The 16023-nt window shown below is 37.8% G+C and overlaps 1 protein-coding gene across 3 annotated transcripts in view; it reads left to right on the forward strand.

Moving 5' to 3' along the window:
• Positions 1–16023, forward strand: part of Sppl3 (signal peptide peptidase like 3) — a 139207-nt gene that overhangs the window by 88581 nt on the left and 34603 nt on the right. For 2 of the 3 annotated variants that reach the window (XM_020179058.2, XM_074060593.1), the window contains exon 2: positions 2474–2551. The exons of the other annotated variant lie outside the window; for it this stretch is intronic. In XM_020179058.2, the coding sequence (XP_020034647.1) occupies positions 2474–2551 (78 nt within the window). The remainder of the gene's footprint in view (positions 1–2473; positions 2552–16023) is intronic. 3 annotated transcript variants of the gene reach the window in all.

Here is a 16023-nt window from a genome sequence, read left to right on the forward strand (position 1 = left end):
GCGAAGCTCACCTGGTCCGCGTCTTCCCAAGCCGTATGGGCGCCGGCCACTGGCGGCCCCGGGGGCCTCCTCGGTTCTCCGTTTAACGTGAAGTGGAGATTCTCTGCGCTGGCTGGAGGTGTGGAGGAGTCAAAGTTATGCCTTTTCTCGGTGATTATGCCTGCAAAGTGTGTCTCCAGCGTCTCTCCAAGATTTCACTATAGGAGGCTCGCTTTCTGCTTCCTACCTCTAGCCGCCATCTTGGAATTTCTCTCCAGTATGGTTTTAAATGTTTTAGGATATAGAATATAGTCTTCAATATGATAGGACACACTGGCAGCTTTTTGACTGTATCTATTAAGGTAGAGGCTTGGAGGTGATATAGTTAAAGAATAAGTGGTTTTTGTAGTAACCATATAAAATATTTCAGTTCATCACCTGACCAATACTAACATATCACTTAGCAAATTCTTCAAGTCTGTTTAAAGTACATTCGGCTAACCTGATTTTGGCATGTCTCAGATGTATGTACTTTGTTTCTTTTTGCATTTCAATAAGAAATCCTTTGTTTCAGAAAAACAGCATAGTTTCTGTCTTTAATGTCCATCACCTTGTCAGGAAGGCCTGAAAGACCACACATTTCTATTGGTAGTTTGGTTGAAATAAAATTGTTGGGCCTTAATTTCCTAGAATTAGCTGAACTACCCATCCATTTCCTTTGAATACCTACCTTTCCCTACCTACCTGTCCTGTCTATCTTAACCTTACTCCATAGCCCAAACCCCAATTATCATAGTTAAAAATCTTAAAATCCATGTGGTGTGCCTTCCAGTTTATTGGGCCAAAAGAAGATTTTAAAGAGGAGGATCATACTGCTAGTTACAGTATGCAGATAAGAAACTTCTGTCTCCTGACTCCCAAGTTTGTGTGTAAATAAAATAGTTTAGATTTATATATTGTTTGTTTGTTTCCTTTTGGCAGCACTCGGGTTTGAACTTAAGGCCTCATGCTTGCTAGGAGGGCACTCTAACCAGACAATAATAATTTAATCACAGAAGTTTGCAATTCTCCAAACCCAAAACTCTGGAAATTGTTTGCTTATCATTTTGCTTCAAGGGCTAATCTTAATTAATAAGACTATTTTATAATGTTTATTCTTATTGTGAATGTTCATGTGTTTCACAACAAAAATATTAATATTTGTTTACAGACCCTAGCTGGGGATTTTCTTTGTTAAATACAGAATATTCTTTAAGGCATCCTCATGCCTTTGGCTTCACTCACAATGTACAGGTGATGAACTTCCAGTGTTCTTTAACTTCGAGCTATTTCTGAACTCTGTATAACCAGCTATCAATACATTCAGAACTTAACTCTGAATCTTTCTTTGCTGAATGGCACATAAACCCAGATCAGATGCTCAGTAGAAACCCAGGAAGCATCCCAGGTTCTTCCCCCTCCTACCGCCTGTAAGCAATGACCAGGCCCTGCTTATTGTATTTTACATGCCTCCATTCACCTATTTCCCTAGGAATGTTCCCCCATCTCATTCTTAAATGGGATCAACCTAATATGCATTCTCATGGTGCTCTGCTCTTGTCTCTTTCTCCCCTTTCTAACACTTTCCACACGTTCACTTGTTAAGGTTAATTTTTTGTTTGCATGCCTTTAGAAAAGACATTGAGATAAGGACCAAGTGGCTCTTACTTTTTGTTACATCCTCAGTGGCTACCAGAGGATAGGCTGGCAGAGAGTGCCTAGCACATAGACATCATTAGTATTTGCTGAATAAAGAAAAAATACAACTGCCCAAAGTGGGTAATGTGAAGGCTTGTGGAAACACTTGAAAATAAGATTTACAGTAGTTGAGCCATAAAAAGGATCTAAGGAAGTGGCTGGAGTCATTGAAGATGTGGAAATTGTAGGATTGGCTGAATGTCATGTAGTTAAAGTAAGATAAGTAGATGTCAACAGTGCAACCATTTCTTTAGAGGGGAGGGTCAAGTATGAAGGGAAGAATAATGACTAGTTTTAGATCTGCTATGAAGAACTTCCTATAGGACTTCCAGGTTGAGTTGAGATAGTAGACAGGAAAAAGAAATGGAATTCAGGAGAGAAATGTAGGGTTTACCTCATCATTGAGTTAACCCAGCAAAATACTATTGGTGATTCCAATGTAAACTGATAAAAGTGTAATCACTGAGACTTTTTGTCATTAGAATAGACTTGGTAGACATTTGATATTTTTTAAATAGGGAGTAGATGCTAGGAACATACATTGTATATCATATAGAGATGGGGTTTTTACATTAGTATTATTTAACATCCTGTGAATATAAACTAATAATGGCCATGAACCTCTCAATTTATTCCTCATGTTAAGTTAGCAGATCTCATTTTAATTATGTTAGTTTGCCATGCAAAGACATAGACTGTAAGCTCCACAGGATTTACTGCATGTGATTTAATTTTTTTTTTCCTCTTATTTTTTTAGGGCCTATTCCCTGGTGGATTCCAGTCAAGTGTCTACATTTCTGATATCCATTCTTCTTATAGTCTATGGTAGTTTCAGGTAAGATGTTTTCAAAATGGGGTAGAAGAAGCACTTCTCTCAAAGTGTTGGCACTAAAACTTCTTATGCTATAAAAGAGAAACAGGCTGGGCACCGGTGGTTCACACTTATAATCTTAGCTACTCAGGAGGCAGTGATCAGGAGGATCGCAGTTTGAAGCCAGCCCGGGGAAATAATTCTCGAGACCCTGTCTCAGAAAAACCTAACACAAAAAGGGCTAATGGAGTGGCTTAAGGTAAAGGCCCTGAGTTCAAGCCCCAGTACAGGAAAAAAAAGGGAAACAGGACTTTGGCAGGATTTGCGTTAGGATGGGATAATTCTAATATTTTTTCTTCAGTTAAATACATCTTGGTTTTGCTTATAATGATTGTAACATATCATTGCATACATACAAAAGCTAATTGCTTAAAATTCTGGTCGAATGACTCAACTAAAAGCACTCATTATTAGGAAGGTTAGAGAGAGAGCGTTCTTGACAGTGATTCTAGAGACTCTAAACAAAATTTAAATTGAAGGTCAGGTCTGATTACAAAAAAACTTATGAAATATACATGTACTAAAATAAAGAGAAAACTGTCATGTTTGTTTTTTCTCTAACCAAAAATCAAAAAGTATTGTCACGAAGCTTTAGTAAACATAGAAGGACCAGGAAAACCAAAATAAAACTGTGCCCAAGAAGCTAATAAAGTTCTTTACCTTGTCTTAAAATGCCTTTAAGTAAATTTTATCCTTATGGAAATTTGTGTGATATTTTTCTTAATACAGAGCACTGACATACAAAATTACATTAGTGAACTTTGTACCCCACAGAAATAGTTTTGTATGATTCAACCTATTATTACAGCTGTACATGATGGCATTACCAGTCTTCCCCTACTGACATTGGGAATGTTAAGACTGGGTCATGATGAAATTTTCATTCCAGTAGGCACCCATGATCAAGAAGCTAGACACTTTGTTCTTTCTACTATCCTTTGTTGAAAGGAACTTTAGTGGTTGTCTAATTGAAGTAGTTTTGTGGTTGACACACTTAAAAATGAAAGCTGCTTGGGAAATTTTAAGCTGAAAACTCGAGACAGAGTGATGGTGGTAAATGAAATGTCCAAGTGTAATGGTTTTGAACTACCTGGTAGCATATCTGGATGTTGATGGATACTTTGCAAAGTCACAGACTTCCAACACCTAGTGGAACAAAAAAAAGAAAAAATACTGTTGTAACAAACTGATTAAAATTTTACTCACCAAGATGTCTGTTGAGAGTTTATAACCACTGTTAGGAAGCATTAATTAAGCCAGAGCAATTTAGAACCATACCAACATGATGTTGATATTTGCATCTCTGCCCTTTTATTTTGAATCTTATTTTCTCCACTGATAACTATGTATCAACATTTCAAAAGAGTGTCAGGGAAAAGCAAAAAAGCCATCCTTCCCCATCCTAATACTACTTTCATTAGTTCAAATTATCTTTTGTTTGACATATACTTACCTACTTTGTACATTTTCATAGTTGAAATCATTTATATTCTGATTCTTTTCACTTAAAAATTACTTTCTGGACTCAAGGCGTGGCTGAAGTGATAGAGTGCTTGTCTAGCAAGTGTGAGGCCCTGAGTTCAGTCCCCAGTACCGAAAAAACAACAAAAATGTCTGCAGTCACGTTAACACTAGTTTTTAGTAATTTGATATTTCTTTGTGTTGTTCTTATCCTCAAGATAAATATCTGGAACTTGAAATACTTTACCAGCAAGCGTGGGCTGTCTCTTACTGTGTATTGCTATTTTGTTTTCCAAAGGGTTATGCAGGCAAGTTTAAACAAAATTTTATGTAATAACTAAACATAGAATTCTGTCATATAAATGGAAAGGATTTCTTTGGTAAACTTCTCTGTCTATAAATGAGGAAACTAAAGTCCAAAAAGATGATAACGACAAAAACTATACAACTAGTTGGCAACAAAGTGTGGATTGGAATAATTCTCAAAACTTCTGGTCCCAGTATCTATATCTTACTTTTATAATATCTTTTATATTTTACTATTATAATATAATGCACTTCTGTAAAAAGTAAGTCTTGATGCCTTTAACTATATCTTAAACTAATTGAAAATGCTGGTGTTTCCTACTATTCTGTTTTCTAGAAGAGATATGTTATTTCTTCTTTAAATATTTTACTGAATTTCACTAATGAAGCCATCCTAAAACTAGGCTTTTCTTTGTAAGATTTTTGGTTTTTTCCTGCTTGATTCATTGTCATTTTTTTACAAATTATGGTAAAATATGTATAATATAAAATGTATTATTTAAACTTCTTAAATGTACAGGTCAGTGGCAGGAAAGGGTTTTCTTTTTTTTTTTTTTCTCTTTTTTTTGGTAAATTCAATTTTTTTTTTGGAAAGGGTTTTCTTAAACACATGCTATTAATTTTTTTATTGTAGCCATTCTATTGCTAGGGTGTGAGATTGCTTTCCTCTGAAATGTTGTTCAGACTCTTCTCCGGTGCTCATTGGCTATTTGCTTACCTATTTTGGTGAAATGTGTATTGAAAAGTTCTCTAGTCATATGATTTGCAGTTTTCCCTCATTTCTGGCTTGCCTTTTTTGGCAGGGGAGGGAGAGTTCAGTACTGGGGGCAGAACTCAGGGTTTGTTAGAGGGGTGCGCTACCACTTGAGCCATGCTCCTAGCCCTGCCTTTTCATTTTCTTAATGGTGTCTCTTGAAATGTAAACGTAATTTTGATACATTTCCAACTTCATTTCATGAATAGTTACTGTACCAAAGAACTCTTTGCCTGATCACAAAGATTTTCACCTTTGTTTTCTATAAGAAGTTTTATAGTTTTAGTGTAGTTTTTTTACATTTAAGATAATTCATTTTGAGTTAAATTTGAATATGTCTTGATGAACAAATCTAAATGCACCTTTATGAATGTGGCTATCCAGTTGTCCCATCACCATTTGTTAAAAAGACTTATCCTTTACCTCACTGATTTGCACCATTGTTAAAAATCAATTGACTGTCTATGTAAACATCAGTCACTAGACTCCCATTTCTGTTCTGTTCTTTTTGGTTAGCCTGTATGTCTCTTTTATGCCAGTATATGGTGTCTTGATTGGTAACTTTCATAATGTTTGAAATCAAATAGTGTCAGTTCTACAGCTCTGTTACGTTTCAAACTTGTGTGGATACTCTGGATCCTTCACATTTCCATATAAATTTTAAGTTCAGATGATAATTATTACAAAGAAAAGAAAACCCTGTTGTGATATTGGTGTATCTGTAGATAAATTTGGAGAAAATTGCTGTTTTTTTGTTTTTTGGTGGGACTGGGGTTTGAACTCAAGGCTTTGCGCTTGCAAAGCAGGTGCTCTACTGCTTGAGCCACACCTTCAGTCCATTTTGCTCTGGTTATTTTGGAAATGGAGTCTCACAAGCTATTTACCCCAGCTGGCCTTGAACGATGCTCTTCCCAATCTCCACCTCCCAAGTAGCTAGGATTACAGGCATGAGCCACTGGCACCCAGCAAAAATTGCTGTCTTAATACTGAATTTTCCGAACCATATATTTAGAAATCTCTCCATTATTTAGGTCTTTTTTTTCTCTTAATGTTTTATAATTTTCAGTGCACAAGACTTGCAGTACTTTTGTTAAATTTATTCTCAAGTTTGTAATCCCTGATACTATTTTTGCTGAAATTTTTTTCTTGATTTCACTTTTGAATTGCTCATTGCTGAGAATGTACATTGATCTTGTATACTATACTTTTGCTGAACTCATTTGCTGATAGTTTTTTATTACATGGATTCCTGAAGATTTTCTACATATTGGATCATGTGGGCTGCAAATAGAGACAGTTCAAATCCAGAAACTTTAATATGCCCTGCCCCCCCCAAACACACAGATTTACTGTACAGGCTAACATTTCCCATATGGTGTTGAATGGAAGTAGCAAGAACACACATCCTTCCTTGCCTTGTTGCTAATCTTAAGCGGGGAAAAATTTCCCATTAAGTATAATGTTACCAGTATGTTTTTCATAAAAGTCCTTTGTCTAGTTGAGGGAGTGTCCTGTTTCTAGTTTTTGAAGAAGTTTTTTTTGTGAATGGGTATTGGAGTTTGTTGCATTCTTAAGTGTCTGTTTTAGAGAGCATCTTGTGCATTTGGTTTCTTAGCTCTGTTAATGTATGAATAGATTACTGAATGTTGAATCAGTCTTGTACTCCTGCAATAAGTCCCATTTGGACATAATATGTAATCTTTTTTATATAGTGCTGAATTCTGTTTGGTGACATTTTGTTAAATTTTTATTCGATATTCATGAACAATATTTGTCTACAGTTTTTGTTATGTCTTATTTTAGTTTTGGTGTCAGAGCAATGTTAGCCTCATTGAATAAGTTAGGACATAAAATAAATTTATCTTCTGGAAAAGATTATATAGAATTGTATTACTACTTTAAATATTTGATAGAATTCACCAGTGAAACCATTTATATCCAGGCTTTCTTTGTGGGGAGACTGTGTATTTATTTTCCTGCTTTGTTCCTTCAAATAAAAAACTTTATTGAGATAAAATATACAAAGCATAAAGTTCAGTTTCAGTATACTTATAAATTTGTGAGTCATTGCCATGATCCAGTTTTAGGTGGTAGCATCATTTTATTAGCTATCAATCCCCACTCCTTTCCCTCAGCGCCCAGAAATAACCAACATTTTTTCTATCTCTTTAGACTTGCATAGTTCAGACATTTCATAAGTGGATTCATAACCCTGCTTTCACTTAATGTAATGTTTTTGTTTTCTGTTGGTATTGTGGTTTGAACTCAGGGCCTTGGTCTTGGTAGGCAGGTGCTTCACAGCTTGAACCACACCACCCAGAACTTTTGGTTTAGTTATTTTTCAGGTAGGATCTCAAGTTTTGGTCCAGTGATAGCCTCAGACCAGGCTATGACCTTTTTACCTATAGCCTCCCATGTAGCAGGGACCACATGTGACATGACCATGCTCAGTTTATTGAGATGAGGTCTTGCTACCTTTCTGCCTGGACTGGCCTCAAATTGTGATCCTCCCAATCTCTCACCTCCTGAGTAGCTGGAATTATAGAGATAAACCGCTATACCAGGCTTTAGTATAATGCTTTTGATGTTCATCCATGTTGTAAGATGTTTTGTATATTTCATTCCTTTATATTGCTGAATAGTATTTTATTAATCAGTTGGTGGACATTTTGATAATTTCTGATTTTTGGCTATTATGAATAGTGCTGCTGTGAGCATTTATGCAGAAGTTTTGATATGAATATAAATGTTCATTTCTCTTGGGTAGATAGTATCAGATCTGCTCTAATTCATATAGTAACTCATATTTAACATACTAAGAAGTGCTACTGTTTTCCAAAGCAACTGCACCATTTTTACATTCCCTTCAGCGATGTGTGAGAGTTCCAGTTTCTCTACATCCTCTCCAACACTTTACAACACAACTATTCTGTTTTAGTGGGTATGAAGTGGTATCTTGTTGTGGCTTTGATTTGGCTTTCCTTAGTGACATCTTTTCATGTGTTTATTTGCCAGTTGTGTGTCTTTGAAGTGTTTGTTCAGATCTTTGCCCATTTATTTTCTTATGTGGTGCTGAGGATCAAAACCAGGATCTCAACCATGGTAGGCAGCCACTCTACCACTGAGCTATGCCCTCAACCCTCCTTGCCCATTTTTAAGTTGAGTTTAAAGAATCACTGGGACACTGATTTTATCTTACATGCAGTGGTAGATGATTTTGTTAATTTGAAAAGGGAAAAGTGAATGCTTACTTTATGGCTATGGTATGGCAGATAAAAACACAGGGGCAACAGGACATACATCCAATAAGAGAGGGCCTTGATAATGTGGTATGCAAGTGTTCCCTTGGGGGCTGAGCCCATGGGTTTCATGTCTCAATGAGGCCTCCCTTTCTCCCCTTCTGGGATCTGCAATGCTAGGGTGAGGTTTACTGACCATGTCACAGGGCCCCACCACAGCAGAGGTGGACCAGGCCCTGGCGATTCCTTGTGTCAGCGTCTGCGAGACTGCAATGCTAAAAACTATGCCTCGCCATCTTGTGCCTCCCCTCCCCCGGGATTTTTGTCTTCTTAGTGTTGAATTTAGAGAATTATTATCTATTGTGAGCACAGATCCTTTACCACATAAATGCTTGCAGAAGATTTCTTTTTACTTTTTTTAAGTTTATAATTAATAATATATTTCGTGACCGGTTCATCTTACCTCTAGTAATGATTTGTCTTAATATCTTACCTAGACTGATATTTGCCCGTTCCAGGTGTTTTATGGCTGCATATAGGAAGATTTTTAATTAATAATTAATTCCATTTGTTTTTATAAGGCTTGTTTCTGTTTCTTCTGGAGTTAATTTTGGTATTTTGTATCTTTCTAGGATTTGCCCATTTCCTCCAAATTGTCTTTAACTTGTTGGCACCAGTGTGTGCATACTATTCCTTTAAAATCCAGTTCCTTAAGGTGGAAGCTCAACTTACTGACTTGAAACTTCTCTTTTTTTTAACATAGAGGGAAATTTGTGCTAGTTTTAGTTTCCTAAGTTTTGCTTTAGCTATATCTCATAAATTTCAGGACTTGCTTAAATTATTACTGCTTTCAGCCATACTGGGGTTTGAACTCGGGGCTCCACACTTGCTAGGCAGGCTCTGTACCACTTCAGCCACTCCACCAGCTTGTTTAAATTATTCAAACCCCTCTCCTCCCCCTGGTCTCTCTTTACTCTTTGCATCATCTGATCAGAAAAAAAAAAAAAAAACAAGCAATGTAACAGCACTGTTGAAATGAGGATACAGACCCAGGAATTACAATATGAAGCTGGTTTAGAATTGCCTAAACAGCTTATAACTGGTAAGACACTTGGCATTCTGTCCCATTAGGACTCATGGACAAAGAAATAACAGGTTTGAACTAGATCCAAAAGGGAGATGAACTTTATGCTTGTGCACATGCCCTTAGGCTACTGTATAACAGAATGATAGGACTTTTATAACTGGAGAGTAAGCACTACCTTAAAAAAAAAATGGCAAGCATGTACCTGTAGTTTCTTTAATGTGAGGGCAGTTTATTTGCTTATTCCCAAACCTGCTGTAGAAGACATCATCAGAGATGATAAGGAATGTAATTTCTATGCTTGTGCTGCACTTCATATTCAGTGCATATAACTGTAGTTAGACTAGGTTAACCAGAACAAGGCTCAGTGTTATTCCCAAATGCCATAATGTCAGGGCCTCATGCTTGCTAAGCAGGTACTCTAATCACTTGAGCTACTCTGACAGCCCCAAGATGTTCTAAATGATGTGCAGTGTGTTTATGTTTGGTGCTACTAGGGCTTTGAACTCAAGGTCTCATGCTCGCTAGTGCTCTACCACTTGAGCCAAGTTCCTGGCCCTTTTTGCTTTGTTTTTTACTTTTTGCCCCAGCTGGCCTCAGACTATAACTTTCCTACCTATGACTCCTTGTTTAGCTGTACCACCATGCCCAACTTGTTTTGCTAGGATAGGGGTGTCACTTTTGCCCAGGCTAACCTCAGACAGTGATCCTCCCAATCCCTGCCTCCCAGGTAGCTGGGAGTACAGGGTTGAGCCACTGCACCCAGCTGTGTTATCTTATGCCATAATCTGTCTTGGCTTTAAGAAAATTCATATACACTGGTCTGCGGACATGGCTCAGTTGTAGAGCACTTCATGAGACCCTGTGTTCAATCCTCAGTACCACCAGAAAGAAGAGAGAGAGAGAAAAGAAAATGCCATATATACAGAAATCTGAACTTATTAGGTAATGGTTAGATAATGTAGGGTATAATTATATACGTTGTAAAGAATGTGGAAAGTTCTTTATTTAACAGTTACATCAATTCATTTTTAGATGTTCCACTTTTGAAAAAAGCTTTCTAGGAATACTTTTAACTTAAAGCCAAGTTCAGCCTTGTAGTATTTTCCCTGGTCAAGTGAATTCTCCCATTTATTGTGCCCACTGTAATATTAGGATTATCAAAGAATATGGCATTCTTAAAATAATATTAAGACAAAAATTTCCAATTTGTCTTTCTCCTCCAGTATTCCCAATGAACTCAGTTACCAGAATTCAAATGGATGAACAAATACAGTTTGCAATAAACTAATGTGTTTTCACTTCTTGAAGTTGTTTTGCTCTTCCCATTACAAAGGATTTCAGACCATTTACTTAGTTTTACAAATTGTGATGACATAAGCGATTTTAAAATAGGGCCAAAGAAAAGTATGGGTAAAGACAAAGTAGAGCCAAAAATTAAACTAAAACACATACCATTATTTCAACACACTGATGATTGCCAAATCCCATGGCAAGCTTTCTGTCAGCCACCTTTAAGAAATTTAAAACTTTTTTACAGTGCCCTTACATTTTTCTGGTTTTGAGGAGGTTTTTTGTTTTGTTTTGTTTTTTGGTGGGACTGTGGTTTAAACTCAGGGCCTCATGCTTGCAAAGCAGGTGCGCTACTGCTTGAGCCACACTTCCAGTCCATTTTGGTCTGGTTATTTTGGAGATGAGGTCTCCAGATTATTTCTCCCAGTGACCTTGAGCTGTGATCCCCTTGAACTCAGTCTCCCAAGTAACTAGCATTACAGGTGTGAGCTACCAGGGAACTCAGTTGTTCAGATGAGTTACAACTATTGTTGGTCTTAAGATAAGATAGACCATTATCTCACAGACCCATACAAAGAATATTAACATTTTGTATACATTGAAATGTTTTTGAATGATTATAGTGCCCTTTGATAAAAACTGGTAGCATTGCATGAAAATGTGTTTCAGCAAAAACAATTTTGCCAAAATTGTAGGTACACAGCAGACAACAGAAAGTTATAATACAGATGACCGACCAGCTGACAGTTTACAGTATGTGGAAAAGTAAATGGGCTGTTAGTTCTTCCACTGGGTATTCCTGACTGTGGATCTTTTGGTAAATGTGGGTAGCATGCCACACATGTCCTCTGTTGCCTGCTGAATACAGACCTCATTGTCCTAACAGTATTTCAGCATGTTAGTATTATCAGAGCCTAACAGGGGAAAAAAAAAAAAAAAAAAAGCCTGAGTTTCTCCTGCTCCCAAAGCAAGCAGTATGAATTCTCAAAGGCAGGCCTAGGACTTTGTTCAGAAAATACTTTAGAGTCCAGTCTAGTACATCAAAAGAATTGAGTAGTTGAAGTCGGGCACTAATGGCTTACGCCAGTAATTCTAGACACTAGGGAGGCTAAGATAGGGAGGATCACAGTTTGAGGCCAGCCCACCTGAGCAAAAGGTTCACAAGACCCCTCTCAACTAATAGCTGGGTATAGTGGCTGGTACCTGTCATCTCAAGGTACATGGGAGGCTGAAACAGGGAGACTCGCAGATCCAAAACTAACTCTCAACTAATAGCTGGGTATAGTGGCTGGTACCTGTCATCTCAAGGTCCATGGGAGGCTGAAACAGGGAGACTCGCAGATTCAAAACAGCCTGCACAAAAAAATTGGTAAGATCCCATCTCAGTGGAAAAAAGCTGAGCATGGTGGTATGTGCCTGCCATGCCAGCTATAACAGGAAGCCTAAAAAAGGAGGAGCCCAGTCCAGGCTGTCCTGGGCAAAAAGCAAGACCCTGTCTCCAAAATAACCAGAGCAAAAAAGGGCTGGAGGTGTGGCTCAAGCAGTAGAGCACATGCTTAGCAAGTGTGACGCCCCCAGTACTGCCAAAAAAAAAAAAAAAAGTAGTTGATTTCTAAATGGTCTATTCCTGGGCTGGGAATGTGGCAGAGCGCTTACCTAGCATGCGTGAGGCCCTGCACGTGAACCCCAGCATTACAGATACAAGTTCTGTGTCTGAATTATTAGTTCTAGCTTGAAAGAACTTAAGAATAAACATAACCAGATCAGTCTCTCAGCCAAAATAAAATCTTATTAAGATACTCATAGAAGGTTAAACTACTTCCCAGTGTAGTGTTATGTTAAAACTTCTCGTGAAATAGACATCAAAATGACCAAAAACAAATACTTATGCTCAATTTAAAGTTGAATAATATCAGTTTTCATTCTATTTGGCACTAATTATTTGGTCTTTGGGTTCCACCCAATTCAAGATTAAATTGTCCTGTAAAAGGTTGCTGGTCTTACTATTTCTTCTTTTTTGATGGTATTTGGGATTTGAACTCAGGGCCCTCAAACTTACAAGCACAAGTACTCTACATCTTGAGCCCCACCCCCAGTTCTGGTCTTAGTATTTCTCTGTAGTAAGCAAGCATATGTGCAGCTTATCTAAAAATCATAATGGACCACGTTAACTCAAGGAAAAATACTGTGTAGCTATTTTTAGTGAGAAATAATATATACTGATATGAAAAGATGTCCTTGAATGAAATTTTGTAAGGTGATATATATTAATTCTATGTCTGGAGAATAAGGAATCTGGGGGTCTTTTGTTTTTAACATACATATTATTTGCATTTCTTTTCTTCAGGAAAAAAATAGCAGCTTGCTTGTTTTGGAAAAGGGAATAAAAGCTAAGGCAGGGTCGTAGAATAAGAGCCTTTGTTCCCTTACCATGGAAGTAGAATAATAAAGCATCTTTGTGGTAGTTGGATAGGGCTACCATAACAAAGCACCACAGATTCTGGCTTAAACAACAGAAAAGTTTATTTCCTCAAAATTTTTGAACCTAAAAGTTCAAGATCCAAGGTGCCAGCAGGATGAATTTCATTCTGAAACCTCTCTCCTTGATTTGTGGATGGTGATCTTCACATGTAGACGTTGCTTTCACAAGGTCTGTTGCTGTGCACGTGTGTCTGCTAATTGGTCAGTCTCTATGTCTCTCTTCCTTCCCCTGTCCCCATCGCCTTCAATATAGACACCATTTTACCTTTAATTACCTCTTTAGGGCCTCTGTATACAAATATAGTGACATTCTGAGGTATTGAGGTTAGGACTTCAATGTATAAATTGTATGAAGACCTAATTCAGCCCATAACAATCTCTATTAGGTAGGGTAATCATATAACTACTGTCCAAACCAAGACACATTGAATGTTTTTGAAGGGGGAGAGCACTAATAATAATTATCTTGATAGGGCACAAGAATAAACTGGAATTTGTAGTCATCCTGCTCATATGATATTGATTGATCCAGAAGAAATCTTGGGCTGGAAATGCAGCTTGGTGGTAGACTAGTTCACTAACATGCATGAGATGTATGAGGTCCTGGGTTCAGGGGGAAAGAATATCTTGACCATACTGCAGCTAGCATAGTACCTGATGGTGTGACCTCAGTAAAGGTCAGCTACTACTTTATTTTTAAACACTCAGAACACTTTCAGCTGCTTAGTCAGAAAACCACTTCTCCTGCCCAGATTCCTAGCACACAATTCTTGATGACAGTTGTATGTATGCACATGTAATTGAGGGGTTTTGGGGGGAAGTACATTATGGGGGAGGTATTGAACTCAGGGCCTTAAACTTACTAGGCAGGCATTCTACCACTTGAGCCATGCCCCCAGCCCTTTTTGCCACAGGATCTCACCTTTTTGCTGGGGCTGGCCTGGATCTCAAGATACTCCTCTATTTTACACTTCCATTGTAGATGGGATAATAGGCACGTACCACTGTGCCCAGCTGTTAGTTGAGATGCGGTCTTTTTGTCCCAGCTGGCTTCAAACTGCAGTCCTCCCAGTCTCCACCTCTTGAGTAACTAGAATTACAGGTGTGTTGGCTCACACCTGGCCATTTTGGGTTTTTTTTTTTTTTTTTAATGAGGCTTTTCCTCTGTAGCCCAGGCAATCTTCCTGCCTCACCCTCCAGAGTGCTTGGAATTACAGATGTGCACCACCACATCCAGCTGTATGCATCAGTAATTGGAAATTTATCTTCTATAACTTGGCCCACAGCTACATCCAGTTCAGTTAATGTTGGTGAAAATAAAGACAGCATATAATATGCTACAATTAGTTTTGTTCTGTGGTGGCAGTCATCTACATGGGATTTCCCAGCTCCTCCTGTGGCTGTTTGTTAAGCAAATAGCCAGGGTACAATTTGAATGGCATGTGTAACAATAGCATTATGATGTGTTAACACCATGTATTATTGTATGGCAGTAATAATGAGATTATGATGGTGGGGAAGGATGAAGAATAATTGTCTATGAAGATTGAACAGCCTGTTCAAGGTCCAGTCAAGCCGTGTGATGGCTGTAGAGTTAATAAATTACCAAGTAAGTTGGGATTAAAGGCCATCATTCACAATAGTCCTGAAGGTAGAGTCTTCTGCAAAAGTATTGTTTAAACAGCTTAAGTTTGCAATCAGCTGTCCATGATCCCAGTCCCAATAATCTTACTTTGGAAAGCTCAAAGATACTGAACTAATACATAGAACCCTTCTATCTCATTTAGCCAGATTTCTTTTTGGGGCAGTGGTAACCCGTGCTTATTCTAATGATCAGATAAGGCATGTTTGAAGCCATGGGAGATTCAGAGTCAGTTATATAAAGACCTAATGTGAGTGCTTCCACTCCCACAGCACCTTATTATATCCTGCCTAAGGCCTTCCTGCCTTGCAGCAGTGCTTATCAATGAGGTTGTAAGGAAATGGACCACTAAAACAGAATTTTTAATATCCCAGCTGATGATAAATTAAAATGCAGTTAAATAACACTTTAGCCTAGCATACGTTGTCCTCAGCACCCATCTCATTCACTCAATCTTTGAGAGGTGCTCTGTAACACCTACGTTCCCAGTAAAACCAGATATGACTGGCAACTTTCCAGTCCAGAATATGAATAGAATGCCAACAGGAATAACAGAAGAAGCTAGTGATCTGTAATAGCTAGCTCCTGGAGTCAAAGTATGGGGGGAAAAAAATTCCTATAAGTTCACATTGCTGTCATCTGATTCTGAACAATTTTTTTTTGTAGTACTGGGGTTTGAACTCAGTGCCTCATGCTTTCTAGACAGACACTTTACCACTTGAGCCACTCCACCAGCCCTCATCTGATTCTGAGAAACAGAGTAGGCATAACAAGTGTAATTGCCATTATTATTCAATTCATATGTGAATTTGACAAACTTAATACATATTTTCCCAAAGAAGGTCCAAGAAAAAGAAGCAGTCTTCATGTTCCATTTGTTCCAGGCATGTTCCCATGAAATGCATCACTGCTCCCAGACCTTAAGTCTTTGCAGGTGTTTAGCTCTGACATAAGAAAACATGAATTAAACTTTAAAAGACAAAAGAAATGAAATCACGGAGTGAAACTTCCACAGGTGCCTTCGCAGGGGAAATGCAAGTTACGGCACTAATTAAAATTGACAGAAGTTTGTCTCTGAAGCCAGTCCCCATAACAGTTCCTCAAGAGCTGACTGTACCTTTTTATTCCTTTGGCAGGTGGAGATATATATAACAGGTACATGAGAAAATGAATGGT

The sequence above is a fragment of the Castor canadensis genome, chromosome 18 (assembly GCF_047511655.1).
Source record: "Castor canadensis chromosome 18, mCasCan1.hap1v2, whole genome shotgun sequence".
NCBI classification, from domain to species: Eukaryota; Metazoa; Chordata; class Mammalia; order Rodentia; family Castoridae; genus Castor; species Castor canadensis.